At 33.0% G+C, this 27,692-nt stretch overlaps 1 protein-coding gene across 1 annotated transcript in view; it reads left to right on the top strand.

Moving 5' to 3' along the window:
* The window catches only part of slmapa (sarcolemma associated protein a), a 103,463-nt gene that overhangs the window by 33,266 nt on the left and 42,505 nt on the right, over positions 1 to 27,692 (top strand). Inside the window, exons 3-4 of the mRNA XM_056468853.1 lie at positions 1,446 to 1,518; positions 22,083 to 22,119. Coding sequence (XP_056324828.1) covers positions 1,446 to 1,518; positions 22,083 to 22,119 — 110 coding nt within the window. The remainder of the gene's footprint in view (positions 1 to 1,445; positions 1,519 to 22,082; positions 22,120 to 27,692) is intronic.

Here is a 27,692-nt window from a genome sequence, read left to right as displayed (position 1 = left end):
AGCTGGCCAACTGAAACGGGCCCGATTCAGAGCACTCACACTTGTCAAACGAATCGGGAAACGCACCCGGGCACAGTTTGGATAACCTAGTGTGAGTGCACCCTTAGTTAATAGTTTGTTAATAGCATGAATTGTGAGAAAATAGTGTTACCAATATTGTTTTTTAAATATTGTAATTTACAGCAGTTTTACAATATAAAAGGACAATTGATTAGTATAAATTTTCAATTATTGTGATTGCCATGAGAGTTATTCCACCAAATATTGGTTTCTTAACACCTCTGAAGATAAATTATTGTTTTTTTGTTGTCTAAAAATGAATATAAGCATGTCTAAACCATTTATTGATGTGTTATTTTATTAAATTTATATGTATTTATATATGGGTGGCGCAGTGGGTAGCACTGTCGCCTCACAGCAAGAAGGTCGCTGATTCAAGTCCCGACTGGGTCAGTTGGCATTTCTGTGTGGAGTTAGCATGTTCTCCTTGTGTTGGCGTAGGTTTCCTCCAGGTGCTCTGGTTTCCCCCACAGTCCAAACACATCCGCTATAGGTGAATTGGGTAAATAAAATATGCCTTAGCAGATGTATGTGAATGAGTGTGTATGGGTGTTTCCCTGTAATGGGTTGCGGCTGGAAGGGCATCCGCTGTGTAAAACATATGCTGGAATAGTTGGTGGTTCATTCCGCTGTGGTGACCCCTGATAAATAAGGGACTAAGTCGAAGGAAAATGAATGAATGAATTTAAACGATTCGTTTGAATAAATGATTCACTCAATCACTCATTAAGGCATAACGATACATTTATTTAGTGCAAACTATAGTTTTTTTTCTCTCTCTCTCTCTCTCTCTCTCTCTCTCTCTCTCTGCTACTTCTATAGTAAGGTGTGACTCATTATGTGGACAAAATTGTCTTAACTTCATGCTGTCAAGAAGTTATAATGCAGAGACACAGTTTTGAAACCCAAAGGCGCTGGTTAACTTCTGTTCTGTGTGTGTGTCGCAACAAGAATACATGCAATGGGATGCTTTCATAATCAAACACACATGCAAAGTAACACCCTTTTTGAACCGATGAAGGCAAACATGAATTCACAACAGAACGAAATCACACATGAAGAAGAAAACCTGTTAGGATTGCTTTGCTTTAAGTGGCGGGGTATTAAAATGTGCTTCCCTTTTTCTTTGGGAACTTCTTTCACTTATGTGTGCGTTTAATGTTTTGCATTGTTTTGCACTGCATCTCACCAAAGCACCAGGAATTATTCTCAATCTCTGAATATTTTTCATGATCACTTTTAATTTCAGCCATTAGATTCATAGGGTACATCATTTTATTGTGCAGCTGAAATATCAGATTTTTCTTGATATTAAAATCATGCATTCTGCGTGTTTGTTATTGTAGATCCCTAAATGATGTCCTGTTTTCTCTTCTTGTTTTTAGTCACCCATGGCTGTATAGTGTCCACCATCAAGCTCTTCTTACCAGATGGCATGGAAGCTCGGCGGCGTTCAGAGTAAGTCCTGTTTAAAGATTATATCATTTTGGGGGGCTGGTTTAATCTCCTAATTGTTTGCTCAAACTGGAGTGTTATTCTCGTCACAAAGGTAGTCTGTGCTTTATCGCTTATGAAAACATGCACAGAATGTGATAAAATCTCTGAGATCTGAGGCGTACAGCTGCTGATTTCACTGACTCACTTCAGAGCAAAACAGCATTCGCCTGTGCTTGTTCAGAGGAAATGACATACGGGCTGTTAGTTTGATCTTTATTCGCCAAATGTCGTGTGATCAGAGTTAGTGTAAGGATCATGTTTTGTTTGTCGTCCTTGTGTGGCGATTTGTTTTCTTGGTTATTTAGCTAATGCCAATTGCGTAGTGTTTACATAAATAATCTACCCACATGTCATAGTGATGCTCAGTGCCTTTTCCTTTTGGTTTAACAGAATATTTTAAAAGAAATCTAGCTTTATTTATGACATCTGTAGTGTAAAGTTTACACTAAATGTCTAAAATGACACTAAATAAAATTAAGAGACAACTTAAAATCCTGTACGTTGTTTATTAGGTATTGGATTCTGTAAATATTAATTTCTATTTTTATTCTATGAAGGTCTGATTACGTTTATTAAAATTTTTGGTAACAATTTATCAAAAATTCAATAGTAAATAGTTTGTCACAATTCATGGTAGTCACAACTGGATTATTACCTACCTATTAATAATATATAAACTGTGTATTAGTAGCTATGAAGTTTGATCTTATTTTATATCCCTGATCGCACCCACAACCTAAACCAGGCATGGGCAAACTCGATCCTCAAGGGCCGGTGTCCCTGCAGAGTTTTGCTCCAACACTAATCAAACACACCTGAACACCCTAATTAGTGTCTTTAAGATCACTAGAAAGCTACAATCAGGTGTGTTTGATTAGGGTTGGAGCAAAACTATGCAGGGACACCGGCCCTCCAGGATCAAGTTTGCCCATCCCTGACCTAAACCCAACTGCTACCTTAAAAACTATTAATAAGCAGCCAATTAGCAGTTTCTTGAGGTAATGGTCTTAGGGTGTGTTCACACTAGGTACTGTTGCCTTGAACTGTGCCAAAGCGTACTTGTTCCCCCTCCCCTCTCCCCCAACGGCCTGCATTGACACTGCATTTTGCCTTCAGAGCCGGAGCACGCTTGCATCACTGATGATGCGACTGCTCAGTTTAACAGAAGAGAAGCACTCTTGCTCTGCACAATAGGGATTGCTTTAGTTGTAGGGTTTTGTATTATTTTTAGTCACTTGGGATGCAGTGACACGCAGTCAAATATTTTGCTGAACAGATCCACAAGTATTGACGCTCACAAGTGATCATAAAAGACCTCGTGCTGCAGGTATGGGGAGGTTTGCTGAAGGTGCAGCTGATTTACAGTGAGGGGTTTGTATCTTTAATAAACTGTGAAAGTTTGTGCTCAGTGAAATGTAAGAATGATTAATCCAAATGAAACAGTCCCTTAAAAGTGACGTCGTGTCTTCAGTTTTGCCCTCAGTTGCGCTTTGCACTCACACTACAAGCATACTGCAGCAAAGCCCAACCAAACTGCACTTTGGTGCACACCTTCCAACCGGGCCAGAGCCGGCCAACTGTAACAGGCCCGATTCAGAGCACTCACACTTGTCAAACGAATCCCGAAACGCACCCGGGCCCAGTTTGGATAACCTAGTGTGAGTGCACCCTTAGTTAATGGTTTTTTAATAGCATAAATTGTGAGAAAATAGTGTTACCAATATTGTTTTCTAAATATTGTAATTTACAGCAGTTTTACAATATAAAAGGACAATTGATTAGTAAATTGGTCAATTATTGTGATTGCCATGAGAGTTATTCCACCAAATATTGATTTCTCAACACCTCTGAAGATAAATCATTGTTTTTTTCTTGTCTAAAAATTAATATAAGCATGTCTAAACCATTAATTGATGTGTTATTTCATTAAATTTATATATATTTATAAATATAAGTATATAATATACATGTGGTATAGGTGAATTGGATAAGCTGAATTGTACGTAGTGTATGTGTGTGAATATGGATGTTTCCCAGTGATGGGTTGCAGCTGGAAGGTCATCCGCTGTGTAAAACGTGCTGGATAAATTCACAGTTCATTCCGCTGTGGCGACCCCTGATTAATAAAGGAATAAATGAATGAATGAATATTTATATATTTTTATTTATGTTGCAACTTTAGTAATGTATTAAAACATAATTTAAAATATAAATTATTATGTCCAAAATTATCTCTAAATTATAGAATTTTCACTTTAAATTTGAAAGAAATTTCAAATTAAACATAATTATATTGACATTTTGAGCATTTTCTTATTTTTCCATAGCTATTTATTTATAAAATGTATTTTACTGGATAAAGGAACCTAACAGGAATCCATTTTGATCCTTTTTAAAACAGGGATTTATTAGTGTGTTATAGTTCATCAAATAGTACACATAGCTTACAAAATATATATTTATATTGGGACCCAAAGTCCATTTTGAGCATGACTCGCAGCATCCCAGCCTGTTATTGATTTTTGATTGGATTTACATGATTCTGCACGAACACCAGACTGTCTGAGACGAGAGATGAGCCCAGGCACCGTAGGGGTCTCGCAGGTCTCATTTTCCTCCATCTGCTCCCCGTTCCATTTCCACAGCATTAATCTGAGCGTCACCAAATACAGACAGCTTTTATTACATTTGCAGCCAGGTATGCGCCAGCCAGGTGCGCCAATTTAACAACTCACCTGCATTTCTTAAGCCTTATGTGCTGTCGGGGACGTTTTCATTCACTCTGGGGTGATTTTTGAGGCTTAATTTGCCCACAGCTTTCTCTGTTTGAGCAAATTGAATGATATTTGGTGACATCTTATTTTGACACACATTATGGGAAAATGCTTTAAAAAGTTTCAAAAGCTCAACAAAACACACTCTGAGCAAATTGACTCCCCTTTCGTTATGTTGGGGGCAGTTTTTGCCCCATTGACTTCCATTATAACATTTTTTGATTGCAAAGCCATGACAGCATAATGATATGTTTTCTTGATTGTTGGTAAGTTTCCCAGTTGGAAAGAGGTACAATTTAGCATTTTTGCTGTTGATCATCAGTTGCAAAAAAATTACTTTGTGAGTGTGTGTGTGTGTGAGAGAGAGATTTGCACACAGCTCCCCAGCTCTCAGAACATAGTAAACGTATTTCTACGCACCCATTAGAACTTGCTGTTTTACTCCACATAGGCCTGTCACAATAATCAATATATCGACTTATCGTGCAATACTTAGAAATGACCTAAATAATTTTTGCCGTTGCAATATATATTTACAAATAACGTTAAAGCCATTTTACAAGACATTTACATTCTACCTCACCGGTGTCCGTTTATATTTGCACTTTTACCTAATAGGACATTTACTAGTATATATAATAGGACATTTATCTTTTTAACATTAAATTATAGAATCTAAATAACCTCAAGAATGATACATATTTTAAAGTGATTATGGTTATGTGCATTATTATGCTGTTATATAATCATTATACACACTGAAAGAAATAATTCAAATATGATTCCTTGGATTTTCTAATTTAAGTGGTTGTAAACAATTTATTTGGGATGAATTTAAACAAACAAATAAGGTTGAACGTTACTAAATTTATTTGTTTAAGTTCAACCCATATAAATTGTTTGCAACAGAAATATTTATTTTTTTCAGTGTAATCAGTGGCATAAAAAGATCTGAAAATGACAATAATATCGCTTATCGCACAATTTACAATTCATCACGCAACAAACAATTCTTATCGTGACACATAACGAAAAGGTAGTCAATTTGAACAATACACAAGCGTTAAAGGGATAGTTCACCTAACAAATGAACTCATTTACTAACCCTGAAGTGGTTTCAAACATTGAGTTTTTCTGACCACTGACTAACATAGTGTTTGTTTTTCCTACTATTGAAGTCAATGGTTACAGCTTTCTTCTAAATATCTTGTGTTCAACAGAAGAAACTCGAAGGTTGACAACCACTTGAGGGTGAATAAACAGAGTAAATAAAACATTTTTGAGTGTACTATCCCTTTAATTTAGTTAAAAGCGTTTTGGTATTGAGCTGCCATTCTGGGTGCAGAGCCAAGCAGTCGTCTAGTTGGTAATCCGATGCTCGGCATGGCTGGTGTTTATTATCATCGTCATCATGATCATGAAGGCTATTATTGATGGTCTTGTTGACGAAAGGGATTTCCTACCACCGTCTGAATGCAATGTTTGACTGTGCATGTATCACCTGGGCTGTAAAAACCGTTTAATGAAAGGCATCCGTGAAGCAGATGGCTCCTCCCTGCGGCCTCCATTGCTGGCAGGACCTGTTAAACCAACTCGTGTGAGAACAAGGTGTGTACTGTGGGCATCTGCGCTGTTTCTGGTGCTTTACAAGATAAAATTATTTATTTTTTTTTCACCTCTCTGTGGTTGACGTGGATATGCTCTGCGATAAAGCTGATGCATTTGGTAATAGCTGGGATCTTTCTTCTTCTGAGCTCATAAACACTGGCAGGGATGTTGGACCACACACCTTGAGTCTCTAAATCCACCCTGTGGCTGAACGCATTCATGACTGAGCCTCTTGTCTTTACTTTGACCTCCTCATGGTTAGGCATCAGTCAAGGATCGCTGACTAGTTGATTAATAATTGACTAGTCTGTTTGCTAGTCAGCTAGTAGTGAGTTTTTGTACATTTATTATTTAAAATGTAAATGTCTTTAGCTGGAATAGTATGCATTGTGATGGCTATTATAGATGTCAATTTTTATTTCTTAGATTTCTTGTTTCTCTCCTAACCCTCTTCATATGCATGGAATATGTAAATATTGTTTTACTATATTTTACTTAAATTAAATATTTAATATTAAGTTATTGTTTTTTTTGTGGTATTATTTACATAACTGATTGTACATTTAGTCTTTTTTAATTAATTAACTATATATTTACTCTATGCAAATATTTTACACATTAGAATATATAGCACATAAATAAAAAATGGACAAGATTTTTTTACAGATAAATAATAAATAAAAAAAAAATTATTAAAATAATATTATAGTACCCAATTTGTCACCTATAAGAAGTTAATTTAAATGTTAGTTTTGGTAAATGGATTTCCCCTAACCCAGAAAAACATATTCATTAGTTTTAGTTGCTTTAATGATGCATTCGACTGCTGCAGATTATATATGCTTCTTTTATATGAATGGGGGTATATGCCGAAGCATGCTAATAGGACTTTTAATTTGCCAGTAACCTGGGTTAATTGTTTCCGGTGAAATGTATGCCAATGTAAAATCGGCACATTTAAGGTCTGTTTTCTTTAAAAATCAGACATCTCCACTGGCTGAGTGATATCTGATATAAAGTGGGTCTCAGATTGTACAAGAAGCACTGCATTAAATTACATTTCCCCACCATGTCTTTATAATATTAGCATTTATTTTATCCCATTATATTCAATGGAGCTTCTGCGCTAGCCTGCCGATTCTGACGGGCGCGTGCGAGCAAATGGCTTTTTGTCCCATTTTACGCTTGAGCAACTAAATGAATGCCAAAGTCTGTTTATCTGATTGTATTTGAATTACATTACAACATCGATGCTGTAAAAGAAACCGTATAAAATGGAAAAAAAACTCATAATAACCGGAAGTCACCGGAAGTTTATCAGTATGTGAAACACACTAGCTCGGCATTTACCCTATTTAAGTTGCGCAGCCATACCGTCCCATCTCTGTCCACTCTGCTCCCAATTTTTCCTTCCTCATGGCCTGAGAGGCAAACATCAGTCATAAAACCCCATAATACTAAGAAATAAAATATTACTCAAATTATAATATAGTTTTACCCAATAATAAACCTATAAAAGTTAATACATTTTTCTAATATAATATTACCCTATTAGTCCCCTGTAAAAGTAATTTGTTTATTGTTCATTTTGATTAATAGTTTTCCCCCCAGAAGTTTTACATGAATAATCAGAGGAGATTTGCATTGTTTTAGTTGCTTTAATGATGCCAGCTGCAGCAGATTTTATATGCTGCTTTTTTATGAATTAAAGTTGCGCAGGCCGACTGTCTCGTCTCTCTCCACTCTGCTCTCAATTTTTCCTTCCTCATGGCCTGTTAGGCAAACATCACTCATAAAAAATACAATATTTAAGAAGTAAAATTTCACCCAATAAACATAATAGAATTTTACCCAATAATTAACCTATACATGTTAAATACACTTCTATAATATAATATGACCCTATTATTCACATGTTAAAGTTATTTGTTTGTTTGTTAATTTAGTTTAATTCTCCCCCCCCCAAAAAAAGTTTCACATTAATAATTGGGTGAGGAGAATTGCATTAGTTTAGTTACGTTAATGATGTCAACAGCAGCAGATTTTTTTTAGGCAAACATCAGTCATAAAACCCCCGCACAATATTTAAGAAGTAATATTTTACTCAGTAATTATAATATAAATTTAACCTATAATTAACCTGTACATGTTAAATACATTTCTATAATATATTACCCTATTATTTCTCACACACTGAAAAAATTATTTAAACATGATTCCTTGGATTTACTAATTTTTTTTATGTTAAGTGGTTGTAAACAATTTATTTGGGCTGAATTTAAACAAACAAATTAAGTTGAACATTATTACATTTAATTTGTTTGTTTAAATTCAACACAAATAAATTGTTTGCAACAGTTTTGCATGCAACACTTTTTTCAGTGCCTCACAGCAAGAAGGTTGCTGGTTCGAGCCCCAGATGGATCCGTTGGCATTTCTGTGTGGATGTTCTCTCCATGTTGGCGTGCGTTTCCTCCAGTTTCCCCCACAGTCCAAACACATGCAGTGTTGGTGAATTGAATAAGCTAAAGTGGCCGCAGTGTATGTGTGTCAATGCAAGAGTGTATGGGTGTTTTCCAGTGTTGGGTTGCAGCTGGAAAGGCATACGCTGCGTAAAACATATGATGGATAAGTTGGCGGTTTATTCCGCTGTGGCGACCCTGATTAATAAAGGAGCTAAGCTGAAAAGAAAATGAATGAATGAGTTCTATGGTCTCATCTCTGTCCACTCTGCTCCCAATTTTTCTTTCCTCGTGGCCTGACAGGCAAACATCAGTCATAAAAATACAATATTTAAGATAATTATATTATAATATTGCTCAATAATTCACCTATAAAAGTTAATTTTTAGTAAATTTTTGTTTTGCATTTCAGTAATATAATTTTACCATATTATTCACATGTAAAAGTTATTTGTTTATTAATTTTTGGTTAATAAATTTCTCCTTATTAATCTTTTAAACAGCAAGTATTTTAAGGGAAACGTTTAGAAAGGTGTCTTCTGGAGGAATTTTACAACATTTATCATTAATCAAACTGAAACGGCATATATGAGTTTTATCAGTGTTGTTATTTGTATTTATTTATTTATTTTTGCACAATAAATGATTAAGAAACCGTTATGATTGTAAATTAATTATTATTTTTTGTCATGAATATATAAAATGCTGCTGATATGGCATTGAAACGTTAATAAATGCATTTAGTTGCATTAATGATGCTAACTGCAGCAGATTATATGTGCTTCTTTTATATGAATTAAAGTTGCTATCCATCTCTGTTCTCTCTGCTCCCAATTTTTCCCTGCTCATGGCAAACATCATCGTATCCCATGACTGCAGGGAAGCTCTTGGCCGAGCTCTCGCCCCACAGTCGCATGTTCACATCCAGCTTTTCGGTGTATTTATAGAAGCCACACGCGTCTAGTTGTGGAGCTCTTGCCTCTGGAGCCCAGCCAGACCATTGAAGATGCGTGCTCCTTCTGTTTATTAGGAGATGCATTCGAGGGATTGCCGTATGTGGTTTTTACTTTTGAGGGAGGTCAAAAAGGCAGGCTGGGAAAGCAATTCCAGCGTTATGGATGACATTTGCTGTAAAAACAAATTCACATAGAAAGTATATGTTAACATTATATTGAAACATCTGTTTATATTTTCCAAAGCAACTCACCAAAGAGTTCTGGGATCAGAAAAATATTAATCTGTAAACATTTCTTTATATTTTAAATGAGGGAAATAAACATGCGTTATGGATGTGACCAAAAAATGTTAGCGAGTTTACAGTATACAACATACTTTGCAGAAATTCTGTGAATTAAACTGCACAACCCAAAAGAAATGATGCTAATCAAAAAGAGAAGAGTTAGCTCACTATAGAAGACAAGTGATTGATTTTATGTTATTTTGCATTTTTGAGGAACCAGCTTGGTTATGGATTGGGCTGCATAATATTGAAAAAAATTTAACATTAAAATATTTTTATTCTGCGATTAGGGATGTAACGATTCACCTGACTCACGATTTGATACGATTCACGATACTAATCTCACAATTTAGTCACGATTTTTTATTTTTTATTTGCAAAATACATTTTCTGCCATAACTAAATTGCTATTTAAAAAAAAAAAATTATAAAATAAAAAAAGGAATAATCAAATCCAAAAACGACTCAAAAAAGAATAAAAACAAACTGTTCTGGGATTTTATTTTTAATTTTTTTCTCTCTGGATTTTCTCCTTTATTTGATAAGACAGTAGAGATTATTGACAGGAAAGTGTGGGGAGCGGAGAGAGGGGAAGGATCGGCATAGGACCACGAGGCGGGAATCGAACCCGGGTCGCCGCGAGCACCAGAGTGCATGTGTCGACGCATTAACCACTACACCACCGGCGCTGACGGATTTTAAATTTTTTAAAAAGAAATATCAGCATATCTGTGTTTTCTAGCTTAAGCTGAGGTTTTTGCACATTTACAATGTCCCCTGCTGATGAGAAACTCTTTACTGGAGACTGAGATGGCTCTTGTGAAGAGGAAAGCCTTTCCTAAACCAGAGAGCAGTGTGTACAGAGGTGGTCAATAGGCCCTCTGCTCCAGGGGCTGACCGCTGGCATAAAAATACATCAGTCATTTATATCGATGCTGAAACGATATGTTGTGTAGCTCTAGTTAGGGATGTGGCGGATGTGAAATTGGCACTTGTGTGACTTAATCAATTATAATTGTTTGAAAACATTGACAGAAACATTTTTGAGTATTTTTAAAGTGCTGTAAGATTCCTGCTTACACAAAAAACTTAATGGTTTTGCTATTTTGGTGAAAACGTTTTTTTTTTTGTCATCTGCATGGAATTGCTCTTTTGCGAGAGCTTAACATCCCACTGCTAAAAATACATCAGATAATAAATGACTTTTATAACGAATAACGAAACAATCATTACTATTGTGGATACACAATGGTGTATCACACTTTAAACTTCTCATACAGTCACTGGACTCAATAGGCGACTAGATGGTGGCGCGCTCAGATCGTGTTCAGATTAGTTTGTGCATTCAGGACAGTTTTATTAGCAATCTTCGACTCATCCCTGAGATCTCCAGAACACCCGGGCCTGAGAGCCCTACCCGGCCGGGCGGAAGTGCTCGAAGGCGGCGCAGAGAATGTAAACAAAGACGGCGGAAGCTCGGCGAGCTAAGAGCTAAGCTGGCGCTTCAGGCTCCCCCGGACAAAAACCAGCAGACTGAGGAACAGCTTTTCCCCCAGAGCTGTCTCCTTTTTAAACTCTGCCCCTCACTGACTCTTTTGCCCCCCCAATACACCCCCCACACTCCTCTAACTTATACTCCTCACAATCACTGCGCTATTTAACATTTGCACTTTTAAAGTTTGCACATATTCATTGCACTGATTCATTTATTTGAACTGTACATACCCACAGCACATGGACATTTGTAATTGTTTATCTATCTGCACACTCCTGATTATTAATAGCATCCTGTACATATATTCATTTATTGTAAATCTGTTCATAGCTAATACAACCTGTATATAATGTTCATAGTACATCCATCTGTAAATATCACCATAGTTTTTCTATAACTGCACTTTATAACTTATACCTGTATCCTGCACTTGCTGCTATTGCACTGCTGGTTAGACCTAAACTGCATTTCGTTGCCTTGTACTTGTACATGTGTAATGACAATAAAGTTGAATCTAATCTTATCTAATAAACACTTGCAAAATGATCAATTATAATCAAGGTCCAGCATTGCAGATCCTGCGAATGATCATATTGCAATATCGATGCTGAAACGATATGTTGTGTAGCTCTAGTTAGGGATGTAGCAGATGTGAAATCGGCACTTGTGTGACTTAATCAATTATAATTGTTTGAAAACATTGACAGAAACATTTTTGAGTATTTTTAAAGTGCTGTAAGATACCTGCTTACACAAAAAACTTCAAAATGGTTTTGCTATTTTGGTGAAAACGTAATAATTTTTTTCTTATCAAGGTTGTCATCTGCCTGGAATTGCTCTTTTGCGAGAGCTTTACATCCCACTGCTAAAATTCTTTCCAGCATGTCGACAGAAGACATCTGCTTAAGAAATCTCCCTTTTCGAGTTTCTCAGCAAAATGCCTTCACTCTTTCCACTTGATGAACTGCATTTGGCTTTCTCTTCTCCAGAAGGGTCTGGATCAGGAGGGTTGGATAGATTTATTGAAGGAAGGGAAACGATGAGTTGTGATGGTCATTGAAGGCAGTGGCTCCTGCTGATTGTTTTTATTTTCCAGCTGAAAGCCTGCGATATGGGATGTCCCGTTTCCTCCACTGGGCGCGAACTCTCACCGTTCTCTGTCCTGCTGTAATTGATTACAGATTTTAGCTGAGCACCAACAACTAGAAGTGCGACATTGTTTCCCGTTTACTCATAGTGATTTTGTAATGGGTTTCCAATGTGCCGATCACACTTTATTGGCTCTCTTGTGGGTGGTTTAGTTTCTGCATATGCTATTATAGTCAGCTTAAAGTGAAAGCTGCATTTTTATTTGAAATCTTTAATAATAAATAACACAGATATTTAATCCATCATTGAGTCTATTTTATTACGCAAGTAAATGTGTAGTTATTCAGTTTTAAGATCGAGTAATATTGTTGGATATGTAAATGTTTTGATGATTTCTGTACAGTACAGTTTGCAAAGTAATATTATCTGTGTTTTAGTAGATCTGTTATTTGAGAGACTTGTTTTATTTACCAAATAAGTGATTCTAGTTAGATTTGCATTGTAAACCTTACATAAAAGTTATTATATTTTTAGATAATGTGTTATTTAACATTTAGTTATTGTTAATTTTGCATTAATACAAATGAGCAGCATGGTGGCTCAGTGATTAGCACTGTCGCCTCACAGCGAGAAGGTCGCTGGTTGGCATTTCTGTGTGTGTGGAGATTGCATGTTCTCCTTGTGTTAGCGTGGGTTTCCTCCGGGTGCTCTGGTTTCCCAAACACATGCGCTGTAGGTGAATTGGACTAAATTGGCCGTAGTGAAAGAGTGTGTGTGAATGTGAGTGTATGGGTTGTTTCCCAGTACTGGAAGGGCATGCGCTGTGTATACCACATGCTGGACAAGTTGGCGGTTCATTTCGCTATGGCGACCCCTGATAAATCAGAGATGAAGCCGGAGGAAAAATGAATGAATAAATACAAGATACAAAACGGTTTGCAAGTCTGGCCTGGACTTTAGCCTCTTTCACACATACAGACCTTTCCGGAAAATTACCGTCAATTTTATGGAAAGGTCTGTATGTGTGAACAGGCTCTATTTGGAAATACCTGTAAATTCGTTCCGGCTATTTTCCGGAAAGAGAAGTTGTAACATTACTGGTAATTTGCCGTAATGCTGCGCTGTGTGAACGCAGAAGGAAGATTGCCGGAATGAGCGCGTGCACGTCTAGAACGTGCTGACGTGAGACGTCTGATTTAGCCAATCAGAACACTCTGATGCATTCACGTCTGCGCGGTTTATGGAAATAAAAGCCTTTGAATATTTTCCCAGACATATTTAACTACTAGAAGGTAGTCTGATAATGTTTATATGTTCATCTTAATGCCAACAGTGTAAATAATTATCAATAAGATGCTTATGATAAGCCGTTGTTTGTTTACCTTCAAGCTCTGCTTCCTTCAGTTGCTTGACGAGTCGTTTGTGCCCGTGAAGCAGCCGGTGAGCGCCAGCACACACACATATCATCTACATCTCGACATGCGAAAGTGTTGCTCTATATGTTTTCATCAAAGTTGTTCACTATACTGATCCATCCACAGAGTTTGTAATGTAGTCAGATGTTTACAAATGCAGGCGCAGCCGTTTAGAGATCATTTCTGGTTGATGTCAGAATTTACCGGTATTTTGGAATGGATGTGTGAATGGTCTTTTCTGGAAAAATACCGTAACGTCCTTGCCTGTGTGAACGGCGCTTTTTTTTTTTTTATTTACGGTAAAGTAATGTCGTAAATTTTCCAGATATTTGCCGGTATCACTGTGTGAAAGGGGCTTATGTGCCAGTAGGGCATTTTGTGGCAAAAAAAGAATATTTGAACAGTGTTTTCTGTTAGTTTCTTATCCATTTTAGGCCTGTTATAAAAAAAAACAATCATATGAAAGCATGTGACGGAAGCCTATTTTAATTATATTATTAGATTTATTATATTTATTCAAATGATTCATTCAATACAGCTGATTCATTCAGGAATGAACAAGTGTTCGAATAATTCTCTCAGTTTGTTCAAAGTCAGATTCAGAGTAATGTTTATATTTGAAAATAATCTAATAATCTCTTTTTTTTTCATCCTAAATCTGATTACACACATTTTATGTATTTATTTATGTCCTTGAATTTTTTTAAATTACATTTGCATTTTTTATTTATAAAATTTTTGATTTTTTTTTGTTTATACAAACAAGTCTGGAGTAATTTTGTGGAGTTTTGTTTTTTATTTTATTTTGGGGATTTTTGTTGTGAAAACAAGTCCATTTTTGTTTTTAACTTATTAAATCTTTGAATTTACTTCTTATTTTTGTGTTTTCTGTTAGTTTCTTATCCATTTTAGGCCTGTTATTAAAAAACAATAATACTAAAACTGCTGATATGTGACGGAAGGCTTTGATTCATTGGGGAATTTATTGAATTAATTTATTCAAATGGTTCATTCAAAACTGCTGATTCATTCAGAAATGAGCAGGTGTTTGAATCATTAGCTCATTCAGTTGGTTCAAAATCAGATTAATCCAGAAAGGAAGCAGATTAGTGTTTCTCTGAGAATCACAAACAATCAAATGAAAACTATTTTCATTGGCAATACAGAAAAAAAGCCCAATATTGTGCATAAAATGTAATCCACTCAGTATTAACTTGTTTGTTGAACAGTCTAAACGTTTTTATTTGTTGTCAAATAAATTCAAATTGAAAGTTATTATTAAGATGTGAATTTTACACAAATAATTTAATCAAATAAAAGAAATCAAATGATTTTATTAATGATTAATAAGGTTATGATATTAAAAAAATACTTCTCCATTGTCTGCAGGTCTTCATGAATTATCAGTTAGCTCATGACTGCCATATTAAAACAACCACTTCAAAAGTGTGTGTGTGTCTGCATGCTTGGAACAGGAGTGTTACTGTGACTCATCTCTGGCTTACATAAACACACACTCACAAGACACGGCCTTAATCTCCACAGTGCTCTAGTGGGAGATTTTGCAACCTTAAAATATTCTGAAGTTTGAAGAATCAGAAATAGTGAATTATGTCGAGTCAGATTTTGTTTTTATTTTATTATTTATTATAAAAATAGTTTAAAAAAATAAGTTGAAGTGTTTAAAATCATCAGGGCTTCAGACGTATTACAGCTAATGTTGGATGCACAAGTAAATGGTCATTATTTTTATCAGCTAATGTTAAGTGCACAAGTAAATGCTCATAGTTTTTTCAGCTAGTGTTAAATGCACTGTTAAATGGTCAGCGTTTTTCCTGCAGTGCAACTGGACTTCACTGGGGGTTCATGCTGGTTTTACTATTGATTGGCCGTATGAGAAAAGCGCTACAAGAAGTACATGCTGAATGGACCTTACACACAAAGACAGCGCTCTACAAGCTAGAGCCAATGTGTTTTGCTGGACCAGTTGTTTACATGAGCACTAAACAGTGCTGAGAAATCAAGTGAGAAGCTTTCCAGTGCTCTCTGATGCTAGAGCTGCACGATACTCAGATAATATGCGATATACGATATTGTTATTGAGTGTTGTGATGATGATATTTTCTATGATATAACTAACTTGGAAATTGCCGTTTTATCAGCCATTTAAAAAAAATAAAAGTTTGTTACGATCATACTAAAATAATGTAATATATCTTTTTCTGAGCTAATTAAATAAAAGGACTATTGACCTAAGTAGTTTTCACATTAAAAAATACACTTTTTTTTAAAGCATTTTTATTCTGAATTTAATTATTGTGAAATTACTTGTATGGTATGCAGCTAGTTTTTGCTAATCATTTACCTATATTTCGTCTACCTCTATTTACCTCTATTTGGATCTAAATTAATTTACATTAATGAATGAATTACATTTTTATTTTATTTTTACTTTAATTACATTTTTATTTTTATATATATATAGTATACACTATAGTAACACATATAGTATACACATATAGTAACACTCCTGTTCCAAGCATGCAGACACGCACACACTTTTGAAGTGGTTGTTTTAATATGGCATTTAATGAGTCATGAGCTAACTGATAATTCATGAAGACCTGCAGACAATGGAGAAGTATTCTTTTAATATCATAACCTTATTAATCATTAATAAAATCATTTGATTTCTTTTATTTGATTAAACTAATTTGTGTAAAATTTTCACATCTTAATAAAAACTTTTAATTGGAATTTATTTGACAACAAATAAAAACGTTTAGACCGTTCAACAAACAAGAAGTTAATACTGAGTGATTACATTTTATGCACACTATTGTGCTTTTTTCTGTATTATATATATAATTTTACACCTTAATGAAATTAATTTAATTTTTATTTTATATATTTATTTATTAAAAAAAACATAAAAAAAAATTAGTAATTTTTTGTAATTTTATGTATTTTACTTGTGCTTTTGTATTTTTATTTAATTTCTTCTTTTATGTTTTGTATTTTATTTTACGCAAACGTATTTCTGTCCAAAATTTAATTAGAAATTTTGTATTTATAAAAGACTTTTTTTGTACTTGTATTACTATGATAGTAACTCACTGTGACTTAATATGACATGCATTATCGATAAGTACGTTTGTGGATCACCGTTGCACCATTGTGGATCATTCAGTTGTGGACACAAAAGCTAACTCCATCATGATTTGTATGGTGTGCAGCTTGGTATTGCTAATCATTTTCTTATTTCGCTTTTAAATCTTAATTTAATTACATTTTTATTATATATATTTATTTATGTATTTATTTATTTATTTATTTAGATGTATTTTATTATTTTTTTATTATATTTTTATTTTATGTTTATGTATTTATATATTTAAATGTGTTTTATTTATATTTTTAATAACATTTTTATTATATATATTTATTTATGTATTTATTTATTTATATGTATTTTATTATTTTTTTAAATGACATTTGTATTCTATATATTTATTTATGTATGTATTTATTTAGATGTATTTTTTTTATTATATTTTTATTTCATGTTTATGTATTTATTTATTTAAATGTGTTTTATTTATATTTTTAATTGCATTTTTATTATATATATTTATTTATGTGTTTATTTATTTATATGTATTTTATTATTTGTTTATAACATTTTATTATATATATTTATTTATGTATTTATTTATTTATATGTATTTTTTTTAATTATACTTTTATTTTATGTTTATGTATTTATATATTTAAATGTGTTTTATTTATATTTTTAATTACATTTTTATTATATATATTTATTTATGTGTTTATTTATTTATATGTATTTTATTATTTTTTATAACATTTTATTATATATATTTATTTATGTATTTATTTAATTATATGTATTTTATTTTTTTTAATGACATTTTTATTCTATATATTTATTTATGTATGTATTTATTTAGATGTATTTTATAATTTTTTTTATTATATTTTTATTTTATGTTTATGTATTTATTTATTTAAATGTGTTTTATTTATATTTTTAATTGCATTTTTATTATATATATTTATTTATGTGTTTATTTATATGTATTTTATTATTTGTTTATAACATTTTATTATATATATTTATTTATGTATTTATTTATTTATATGTATTTTTTTTAATTATACTTTTATTTTATGTTTATGTATTTATATATTTAAATGTGTTTTATTTATATTTTTAATTACATTTTTATTATATATATTTATTTATGTGTTTATTTATTTATATGTATTTTATTATTTGTTTATAACATTTTATTATATATATTTATTTATGTATTTATTTATTTATATGTATTTTTTTTAATTATACTTTTATTTTATGTTTATGTATTTATATATTTAAATGTGTTTTATTTATATTTTTAATTACATTTTTATTATATATATTTATTTATGTATTTATTTATTTATATGTATTTTATTATTATTTTTTATTACATTTTATTATATATATTTATGTATTTATTTATTTATTTATTTATTTATATGTATTTTATTATTATTTTTAATTGCATTTTTATTATATATATATTTATTTATTTATTTATTTATTTATTTATTTATTTATATGTATTTTATTATTTTTTTAATTATATTTTTATTTTATGTTTATGTATTTATTTATTTAAATGTGTTTTATTTATATTTTTAATTGCATTTTTATTGTAACATTTTGGGGATTTTTATTTTTATTTTATTTGTTTGTTTTATTTTGCTTTTGTATTTTTGCAATTTTATTTAATTTTGATTTATGCAAACAAGTCTAGTGTATTTCTGTCCAAAATGTTGGGTTTAATTTCCTCTTTTATTTAGTATTTCTTTTATTTGTTTTTTTTTTGGATTAAACATTTTTTTAATAGATTTTTATTTTGGACTTATATTACAATAGTAGTATAAGTTGTTCAGTCAGTGTGACTTAATATAACCTGCATTATCAATAAGTATATTGATGGATCACTATTGCATAACAGTCTTCAGTTTGCGAACACAGATGCTAACTTCGCCATGTGTGCAGGAATGCTCTCCAACCCGTCAGCTTTGTTTTTTAGCACGAGTAACTGAGCAGATGCCATGAGGGCAGACAGCCAGTGGATCAGGTTCTGCTACTATTGTCCTGCCCGAGTTTCACTGTGTGTGGAAATTAAAAGATCTTCAGTTTGAGGCACGTCGGAGTGTTTTATTTCATCACATGACAAGCAGTTGAACTTTGACCGCTGGGAGAGGCGTGGATTGGGTTGAACTGTGTGGAGCGAACACAACTTCACTGTTTTGATTTTCGCGTTAAGGATTCAGACGTGCTATAAAGAGAGTGGGACAGTATGTTCCTTTGCAAAGAGCCTGAAACAATAATATTTTGGAGGACTACAGACACGAGGACAGTCAGAAGTCTGCTCTGCTGATGGATATCGCATTATAAAGTGATTTGCGTGTGATTCAGGTAACAAGTCTTTTTCCAAAAAGACAAATTGGCAGGGCTTTAATGATGTATTGAAATGTGAATTGTGTCCAGCAGGAAGATTTTGTGTTAAGGCCTGAACTGGATATGTATGTCTCTTTTTACATGGTTTATAATTCACTCACCTAGATAACAGGTGTTTAATGCTGGTATAAGGATGGTCATTTTACTTATTAATATGGTTAATATCTGCATTATGTTGTTGAAGCATGGCCTAAATGCGTGGAGATTATGCTGTAAAATAACTTGTATGGTGTGCAGCTAGTTTTGGCTAATTATTTATTTTTCTATTTCTCTTTTTTCATCTTAATTAATCTAGCTGCATTTTTATTGTATATATTCATTTATGTTTTTTTATTTAGTAAAGTTTTTTTTATTTTTATTTTAGTCTGGAGTATTTCTGTGGAGTTCAGAGCAAGTTTTGGGTTTTATTTCTTTATTTTTTATTTTATTTTATGTTTAAGTCTGGAATATTTTTCAATTACATTTTTGTTTTAATTCATTACATATTTGGATTGTATTTTTTTTTTTATCGTTTTATTTAAATTATTTAATTTTATTTTATTTTATGCAAACAGTTTTGTATTTTATTGAATTTATTTATTTATATTAAGTTTTACTTTATTTGCAAACAAGTCTGTAATATTTTTGATTACATATTTATTTATTACATTTATTATATATTTAAACTATATTATTTATTTTATTTTGTATTTTTATTTTTGTATCTTTATTAAAAAAAAAAATTATTTATTTTATTTTATGCAAAGAAGTCCGGAGTATTCCAGTTCAAAAATTTGGGTTTTGTTTTATATTTTAATAATAATATTAATAATAATAATAATAATACATTTAAAGGCACCTTTCTGACAACTCAAGGACACCGTACAAATTTTTTAAATGTACTTATTTTTATTTAATTTTAAAAACTTTTTTTGGGATAATGTAGTTAATTTTACACAAACAAATCTGGAGCGTTTCTGTTTTTCTTTCTAGAGTTTAAAGTCCTCAGGTATCACTGCTGACCTTTTGAACCCACAGCATATCTCTTTTTGTCTTTAAAGTACAAGAAACTGGGTTTAAGTGCAGCTTTGCCAACTATTGAGCTGATGTGGAGTAATAAAGCTGGAATCAGTCTGCGAATATTTAATATTCATTTTAATAGGAGCTTGCATTTCATAGGTTGATTAATGAGAGGATAATTTTATTTTATTGTATTTATTATATAATACACTGTCTTGGTTTTTAAATGGAATAATCATCAGGCTTCTTACAGTAAACAAAGTCCATACACTATAAAACCCGATAAGTTGTTAACTCAAACTGTTTGAAACCTTTTAAGTTTTGAAACAAAATGGTTTGAGTACTGTAAACTTTATATATAGAAATATTTGTGTTGATATCATCAAACATTTAGAGTATTAGTAACTTAAACATTTTAAGTTCAGTTATTAAATAGGCAAGAGTTCAGTTTAGAACAAATTAAGTCCAAACAACTATATAGCTTCTCAAATGGCTTGGTATTAGTTAACACAAAAAATATAATTAATTAATTCATAACTCAATCTGCCAAATGTAGACCATTAAAATTAAATTATCACCATAACTCTTTTTCATTAAGTCAAAGTTACTTTTTACAAATTGTAAGTTAAACTAACTTATTTTGTTTAGTGATTTTCACTTTTAGGTTATACAGTGTACAATTACTAGATGGCAAATGAAATAAATAGACTTTAAAGATTTAAATGGGTAAAAAAAAAACTTCTAAATGACAAAATTAAACTAAATTTAAAATAAGAATTATGTCTAAAATAACAAACTAACATGATGACATTTCTTCTAAATTTAAAACAAAATATTGAGACATACTGCATTTTTGTGCATGGCGAAAAGGTTTTCAGACATGTTTGTGTTCATTTTTAGACAGCACAACACCAATTTTTGTTTGAGTGTTATGAAATCTTGTGAAATCAATTGAAAACATCTGTTGTTTTCATAATTCTCTGAATGACAGTAGCTGAAAATTAAACGACAATATTTGCATTTTAATTTGAAAAAAAGGTTGCCAGATATTTGTATAATAAAAGATGCTTTAATATTTTACTCAAACTCCTACCTCAGTGTTTCCCAACCCTGTTCCTGAAGGCACACCAACAGTACACATTTTCAACCTCTCCCTAATCAAACACACCTGAATCAACTCATCATAACATCAGAAGAGACTCCAAAAGCTGAAGTTAATGGGTCAGATAAGGGAGACATTCAAAATATGTACTGTTGGTGTGCCTCCAGGAACAGGGTTGGGAAACTCTGCCCTACCTAATAAATCCTGTAAATCCATATAGAAATATAACATATTGCATTTTTGAGCAACATTTAGTTTACATTGAAGTACAAAAAATACAATGAAATTAAATAAACTTTAAAGATTGCTAAAAAAATGACTAAAACTACAATGAAGATTAAAAAATGGAAAATATACGCACAGAAAATAGAATGATTGAATGAATGAATAAACAAATAAATAAATAAATAAACAAATAAATAAATAAATAAACAAACAAACAAATAAATAAAGAAAGAAATTAATTAAAATCATAAGTGATGCTCAAATAGCACGGTATAAAAAAAACTCAAAATGAAATGTCATTTCTCTTACCTCAGTGACATTTTAATAGTTTTTAATGTCAAAAACTAAGTGTGCTCACCCAGCCGGCCCATATCACAGAGCCTCATCTCTCATGTGGTGTGCTAATGTTTTCAGGTTATAAAAGGGCTGTACTGTAAAAGATTAACAGTGCAAAGTTGAAACAGTAGAGTGAGTCTGCTCGCAAATATTTGCACATAACTTTCCTCATGCATAGTGTCAGTAGATTTAATCTCTCCATAATCTATTAACAGTGTCTCTCTTTCTTTTTCTCTTCCAGTGTTGTTCCTGCACCACTGCCACTGGCTATTGATAAGGTAAGCACCCATGACTACCCTTTTCCTTGCATTTTATAAATAGGATGTAAGGATTAGGCATGCACCGATCCCGATATATATATCATATTTATTTTTATATATGTATATATATATATATTTATATATATGTTTATATATATATATATATATATATATATATATATATATATATATATATATATATATATATATATATATATATATATATATATAATGTAAGGTTGTTTTTTACTCCAAATTAAACAGGCCACAAATGAATGCTTTCCAGTTGATCATGTTCTTGTGTGAGATTTAAACAGCGTGGATCAGACAGCGTGCAGCTCTGCTATACTGTTTGTTTTATGAATGCCTCTGATTTTCACGTCCTTGCAGTAGCTGAAGCCTTGAATGTGCTGCTATCTGAGGTTTCCACGCGGCTCAGTGTGGCGTTTATATGGTCTATTTGTGTGAGCAGTCCTGGAGGAGGTCCAGATGAAGTTAGATAATGCAGTTTTCATCCTCTGTGTTTGACTGGAGGTGGAGATTAAACAGGGAACAGTGCAGTTTTGTGGCGAGGTGTCTTTCTTTAGAAGGTTAAAGGAATATATTCATGCTTTTTAGCATTAGTACTTCAACATAAATGTAAGAAATGCTATTGTGGTGCGTTTGGAATTCACTGCTACACAAACACACTTCATTGAGGATGTATTATACCTATGGACATCACCTTTTGGGAAGGATACTATAAACGCTATAACTGCAGACTATTGTTTATATAGTGTCCATTCTAAACACAACTAGACTGATTCCTGTGATGCTCCAGGGACAGACGACTCTTCGCTGAGGCCAGCTTCAAGCCTCCGCCACTGAGACTGCAGCTCTGCACATGACATTTGGCCAGCGGAGAAATTAAAATGGTCGTGCCCAACTGAGCCTGGTTTCTCCCAAGGTTTTTTTTTCTTCACTTTTGCCAATTAGTGAAGTTTTTTTTCCCTCTCCGCTGTCGCCTCTGGCTTGCATGGTTCAGGATCTGTAGAGCTGCGCATCGTTGGATTTGCTCTTCAATATTTGGACTCTCAGTAGTGATTATTAAACCACACTGAACTGAGCTGAACTGAACTGAACTTAAACACTACAAACTGAACTACACTGTTCCTATTTTCTATGATCTTTTATGTGAAGCTGCTTTGACACAATCTACATTGTATAAGCGCTATACAAATAAAGGTGAATTGAATTGAAAAAAAATTGAAACTCCTTAACTTCTCTAATTTTGACTGTAATGTAATAATAACATGCACCTTTTGTAAAACTGATTTGGAATATTTATTGTGAAAAGCACTATACAAATATATATATATATTGCTGACTGCATGCATGTTGATGAGATCTCAGCCTCATTAAAACATGCGCCGCATCACAATTCACATAACTATACTGTATGTATTGGCCTGTTTAAAGTCTGGTGGGTTTCTGAAGTACAGTACAACTTAAAAGTTAAGGTCAGCATTTAAAAAATGTTTTAAAAAAGAGGTCTTATCTGCATTTATTTGATAAAAAAAAATACCTGTAAAATTAATAATGTGATGCCAATTTTTTTTTCATTGTATCAAATTTGATGTATTTATAGGAGGAAATTTACAACATGTCTTCATGAAACATGGAAAGTTTTCTTAATATTCTAACATTTTTGGCTTAAAAAACCTCATATAGGGTATTTTAGGTTACTTCTACAATTAGCCGTGCAGTTTAGGGTTGGGTCGATAGACGATGCCATCGTCCATCACTGATGGCCGATAGACATCACGATGCTGAGCCGGCATCGCGATCCTCCGCCCCGCCCGTTTTGTGCTTGCTTTGAGCACAAAACACCAGAGAGCAGTGCACATCAGACAGTTTTTCAAGGATGTAGTGCTGGATCGCGTCTCACTATAGTTGTTAAAGGTAATATTTATTTAATGTTTTCTCCATCTAACAATTCTTCGCTCTTTTGAATCTATCAGGTAACGTGTCACAGCGTCAGTACACTGCTTCAATCTTTTGCTTTCACGTTTGTACTTAGTAATTTTACTGAAAACCTCAGGTACTGTTGGTTGTGCAACTTTTTTACCAACCAAGTTTGTCGACGCCATTATACCACACAGATCACTCTGCCTATTCATGCCAGAGTCCCGAATAAATGAGGGAATGAGTGTGTATGAATGTTTCCCAGTGATGGGTTGCAGCTGGAAGGGCGTCCGCTGGGTAAAACATGTGCTAGATACGTTGGCGGTTCATTCCGCTGTGGCGACCCCTGATTAATCAAGAGACTAAGCCGAAAAGAAAATGAATGAATTAATTATTTTAAAAGTTTTTTTTATATAATATTATAGAATTAGTTTTTTGTAACAAATGCAACATTAAAAATTCTATTCTTTTTGATTAGTTTAGCATGGCTTTTTTGATTTAGGTTTTTATTGCATTCATTTCAACATTTACTTTTTGCTTCTGGGTAGACATTGTATATGCAAAACAATTGAACATAAGAATCCAGAAGTTACTTTTCAAAGTCATATATAAAAAATCTTAATCTTGCAAAATGAGCAATTGAACAAAAGAGCACATGTCACTCCGCTACTCACCCGTTTGCACTGGCTGCCAGTTGCTGCTCGCTTCAAATTCAAAGCTCTGATGTTTGCTTACAAAGCGACCTCTGGCTTTGCTCCTTCTTATCTGCTCTCACTTCTGCAGATTTATGTGCCCTCCAGAAACTTGGGTTCTGTGAATGAACGTCGCCTCGTTGTTCCATCCCAAAGAGGGAAGAAATCCCTTTCCCGAACTCTCACATTCAATCTGCCCAGTTGGTGGAATGAACTCCCTAACTACATCAGAACAGCAGAGTCACTTGCTGTCTTCAAGAAACGACTAAAAACTCAACTGTTTAGTCTCCACTTTCCTTCCTAATCTGTAACTGCCTCTCTGGCTATACCACTAACTGTGCCCTCTCTCTCTCTCTCTCTCAAAAAAAACATTACTAATGCTTTGCTTCTTAGACTTTTAAGACTGTAAGTTGCTTTAGACAAAAGCGTCTGCTAAATGACTACATGTAAATGTAAATAAGCAAAAATCATGTTACACTTTTACATTGCTTTCCTTAAAATAAAACATTTACACATTTAGTCACTTTCTTAAAAATGGGATTCGAGATTGAAGGGATTCGGCAGATGGGTTTGGAAAAACAATTGACATAAAATGAGTAATTGCTGATGAGTCCCACAGTGTTGACATCATCTGCATCTGCGATGACCAAATCCTGCATGTGTAAATCATTACATCACCGCTCTGCATCTGCTTTAATGAGGACAATGTGGATGAACCGGCCTCCCTCTTTCTTGGAGTCATATTTTTTTATTTTATTTCATATTTGGAGTTATTTTATTTGAAGGTATTTCTAATCCTATGATTTATGTACAGTTAGTGATATTCTAATTTATATTTTTGACCAAAGCAAGTTTGTCACATGATCTGGGTCCTCTACTCGTCACTAAACAGATTACAGGTGTATATTATTATTATGTTTCAGTTTGTTTCATATTAGTGCAGAGACCAGCAGTTTCTTCAATCGCATTGCATTGATCTCCTATGTGAAGTTCATTTAAATGTTTGCAACTAACTGAAAAGCAAACCAAAGATTGTTGACATTTCCATGAGTGCTTAATTTATTAATTTATTTCAATTTGGAAGGATATTTAGAATTCACTGCTGCACTCTTAACCTTTGTGTGCTGTCGGCGTTGTTTTTTCATCACCTTTGGGGTGATTTTTGAGTCTTAATTTGGCCACAACTTTCTCTGTTTCAGCAAATGAAAGGATTTTTGCTGACAAATCTTATTTTGACACGTGTATATATATATATATTTTTTTTTGAACATGTTTTTATTTGTTTTTTTTTTCCTTTTAGACATACACAAAACAAAAATACAAACACAACATAAAATCCCTGACACAAAACGTAACTGCATATATTAAAATATACATATGGCCTGAGCCATTAGCTATTATGTTACGAATATTACAATATGGTAGGACGAGTGAGAAGTTTGATGAAAACAAAGTACACCTGAATGAATGTCTATACGGACATCATGTCATTCCGAGTTTCAAAATGTCACATAAAGCAAGGTTTATATTGTCCAGATATGGTGTCCAAGTGCGAATAAATGCATCAGTTGTGGAGTGGCTAAGACATGTTAAGTATTCCAGGGGAATAATCTCTTGAGTTATTGAATGCCATCCTTTTATGCAAGGGGGCTTATCATTGATCCATGACATCAAAATGTTCTTCCTGGCAGCAAAAGTTAACAGGCAGAAGAGTCGTTGTCCATACTTGTTCGTAATTAGTTTGCAAGGAAAACCCAGGAGAAGGGACAGAGGGTTTATATCTATGTCCAGACCAAAAATGTTATTTATTTGGGCTACGATTCTGCTCCATTAGGCCTGAATCACCTGACAGTCCCATATGCAATGAATATAATCCCCTATATTTGATTTGCATTTAAGGCATAGAGGTGAGTGGGTTGCATTGAATTTGTGTCTTAATTGAGGTGTGATATGAATTCTATGAAGGATCCTGAGTTGAATGGCTCTTGCCCTATTGCAAACTGAAAGCTTATTGGCTAGAGACCAAATCAGAGATCCATTCTTCCTCCAAAATATCCACCCCAAGCTCTTTTCCCCAAATTGATTTGAGATGGGAGTTACAAACAGTGTTATAAGAGGACAGAGACTTATAGAAAAAAGAAATCAGTTTTTTGTTTAGGGGGATTTAATAGAATTTTCTCAATTATTGTAAATGAGTATTTAGAAGTAAGTGTGGTGTTCTTAAATATGTAATCTCTAATTTGCAGGAATCTGAAGAAATGTTGTCTTGGTAAATTAAATTTTGAAACAATAGTTTCAAAAGGCAGTAAGTTTCCCTCCTCAAAAAGATTTTCCATTATACATATACCACAGGCTGGCCAAAGATTGAAGCCATGATCTAGAGTACTTGGTAAAAACTCTGGGTCATTCAAAGTTGGTAGAAGAGGGGAGGTTGTGTCAATTCTATCTTCCAATCTTTGGATGAACCGCCATGCCTTAAGAGTGTTACGCACTAAGGGACTGTGGTATAATGTTCTTTTTAATTTGGGATTGACAACAAATAGTAAATTTTTTTTAAAGGGTATTTAGACTGCGAGGATTCAAGATCAAGCCAAACTGAGTTTGGATCCTCATTTAGCCATTCTACAATGAAACGCAATTGACAAGCCAGCTGATACAGATGACACATATTTTAACAAAACGCTTTGAATTTTTCATGATCTCAAAACACTGGGCAAATTGACTCCTCTTTCATTATGTTGGGGGCTGTTTTTGCCCCATTGACTTCCATTATAATCACATTTTTTGATTGCAAAGCCATGGTTTTCCCTGTTGGGAAGAGGTCAAATTTGTAATGTTTGCTGTTGATCATCAGTTGCAGTGCAACAAATGCTTAGTTTCTGGCTTTTATATGGAGTTTAGTGTGTGTTTGTGTATGTGAGAGAGAGACCTTTGCACACTTACCTTGATATATGT

The sequence above is a fragment of the Danio aesculapii genome, chromosome 11 (genome assembly GCF_903798145.1).
Source record: "Danio aesculapii chromosome 11, fDanAes4.1, whole genome shotgun sequence".
Classification (NCBI taxonomy): domain Eukaryota; kingdom Metazoa; phylum Chordata; class Actinopteri; order Cypriniformes; family Danionidae; genus Danio; species Danio aesculapii.
Note: the sequence above shows the minus strand (reverse complement) of the source record. Positions and strands in the feature narration are given on the sequence as shown.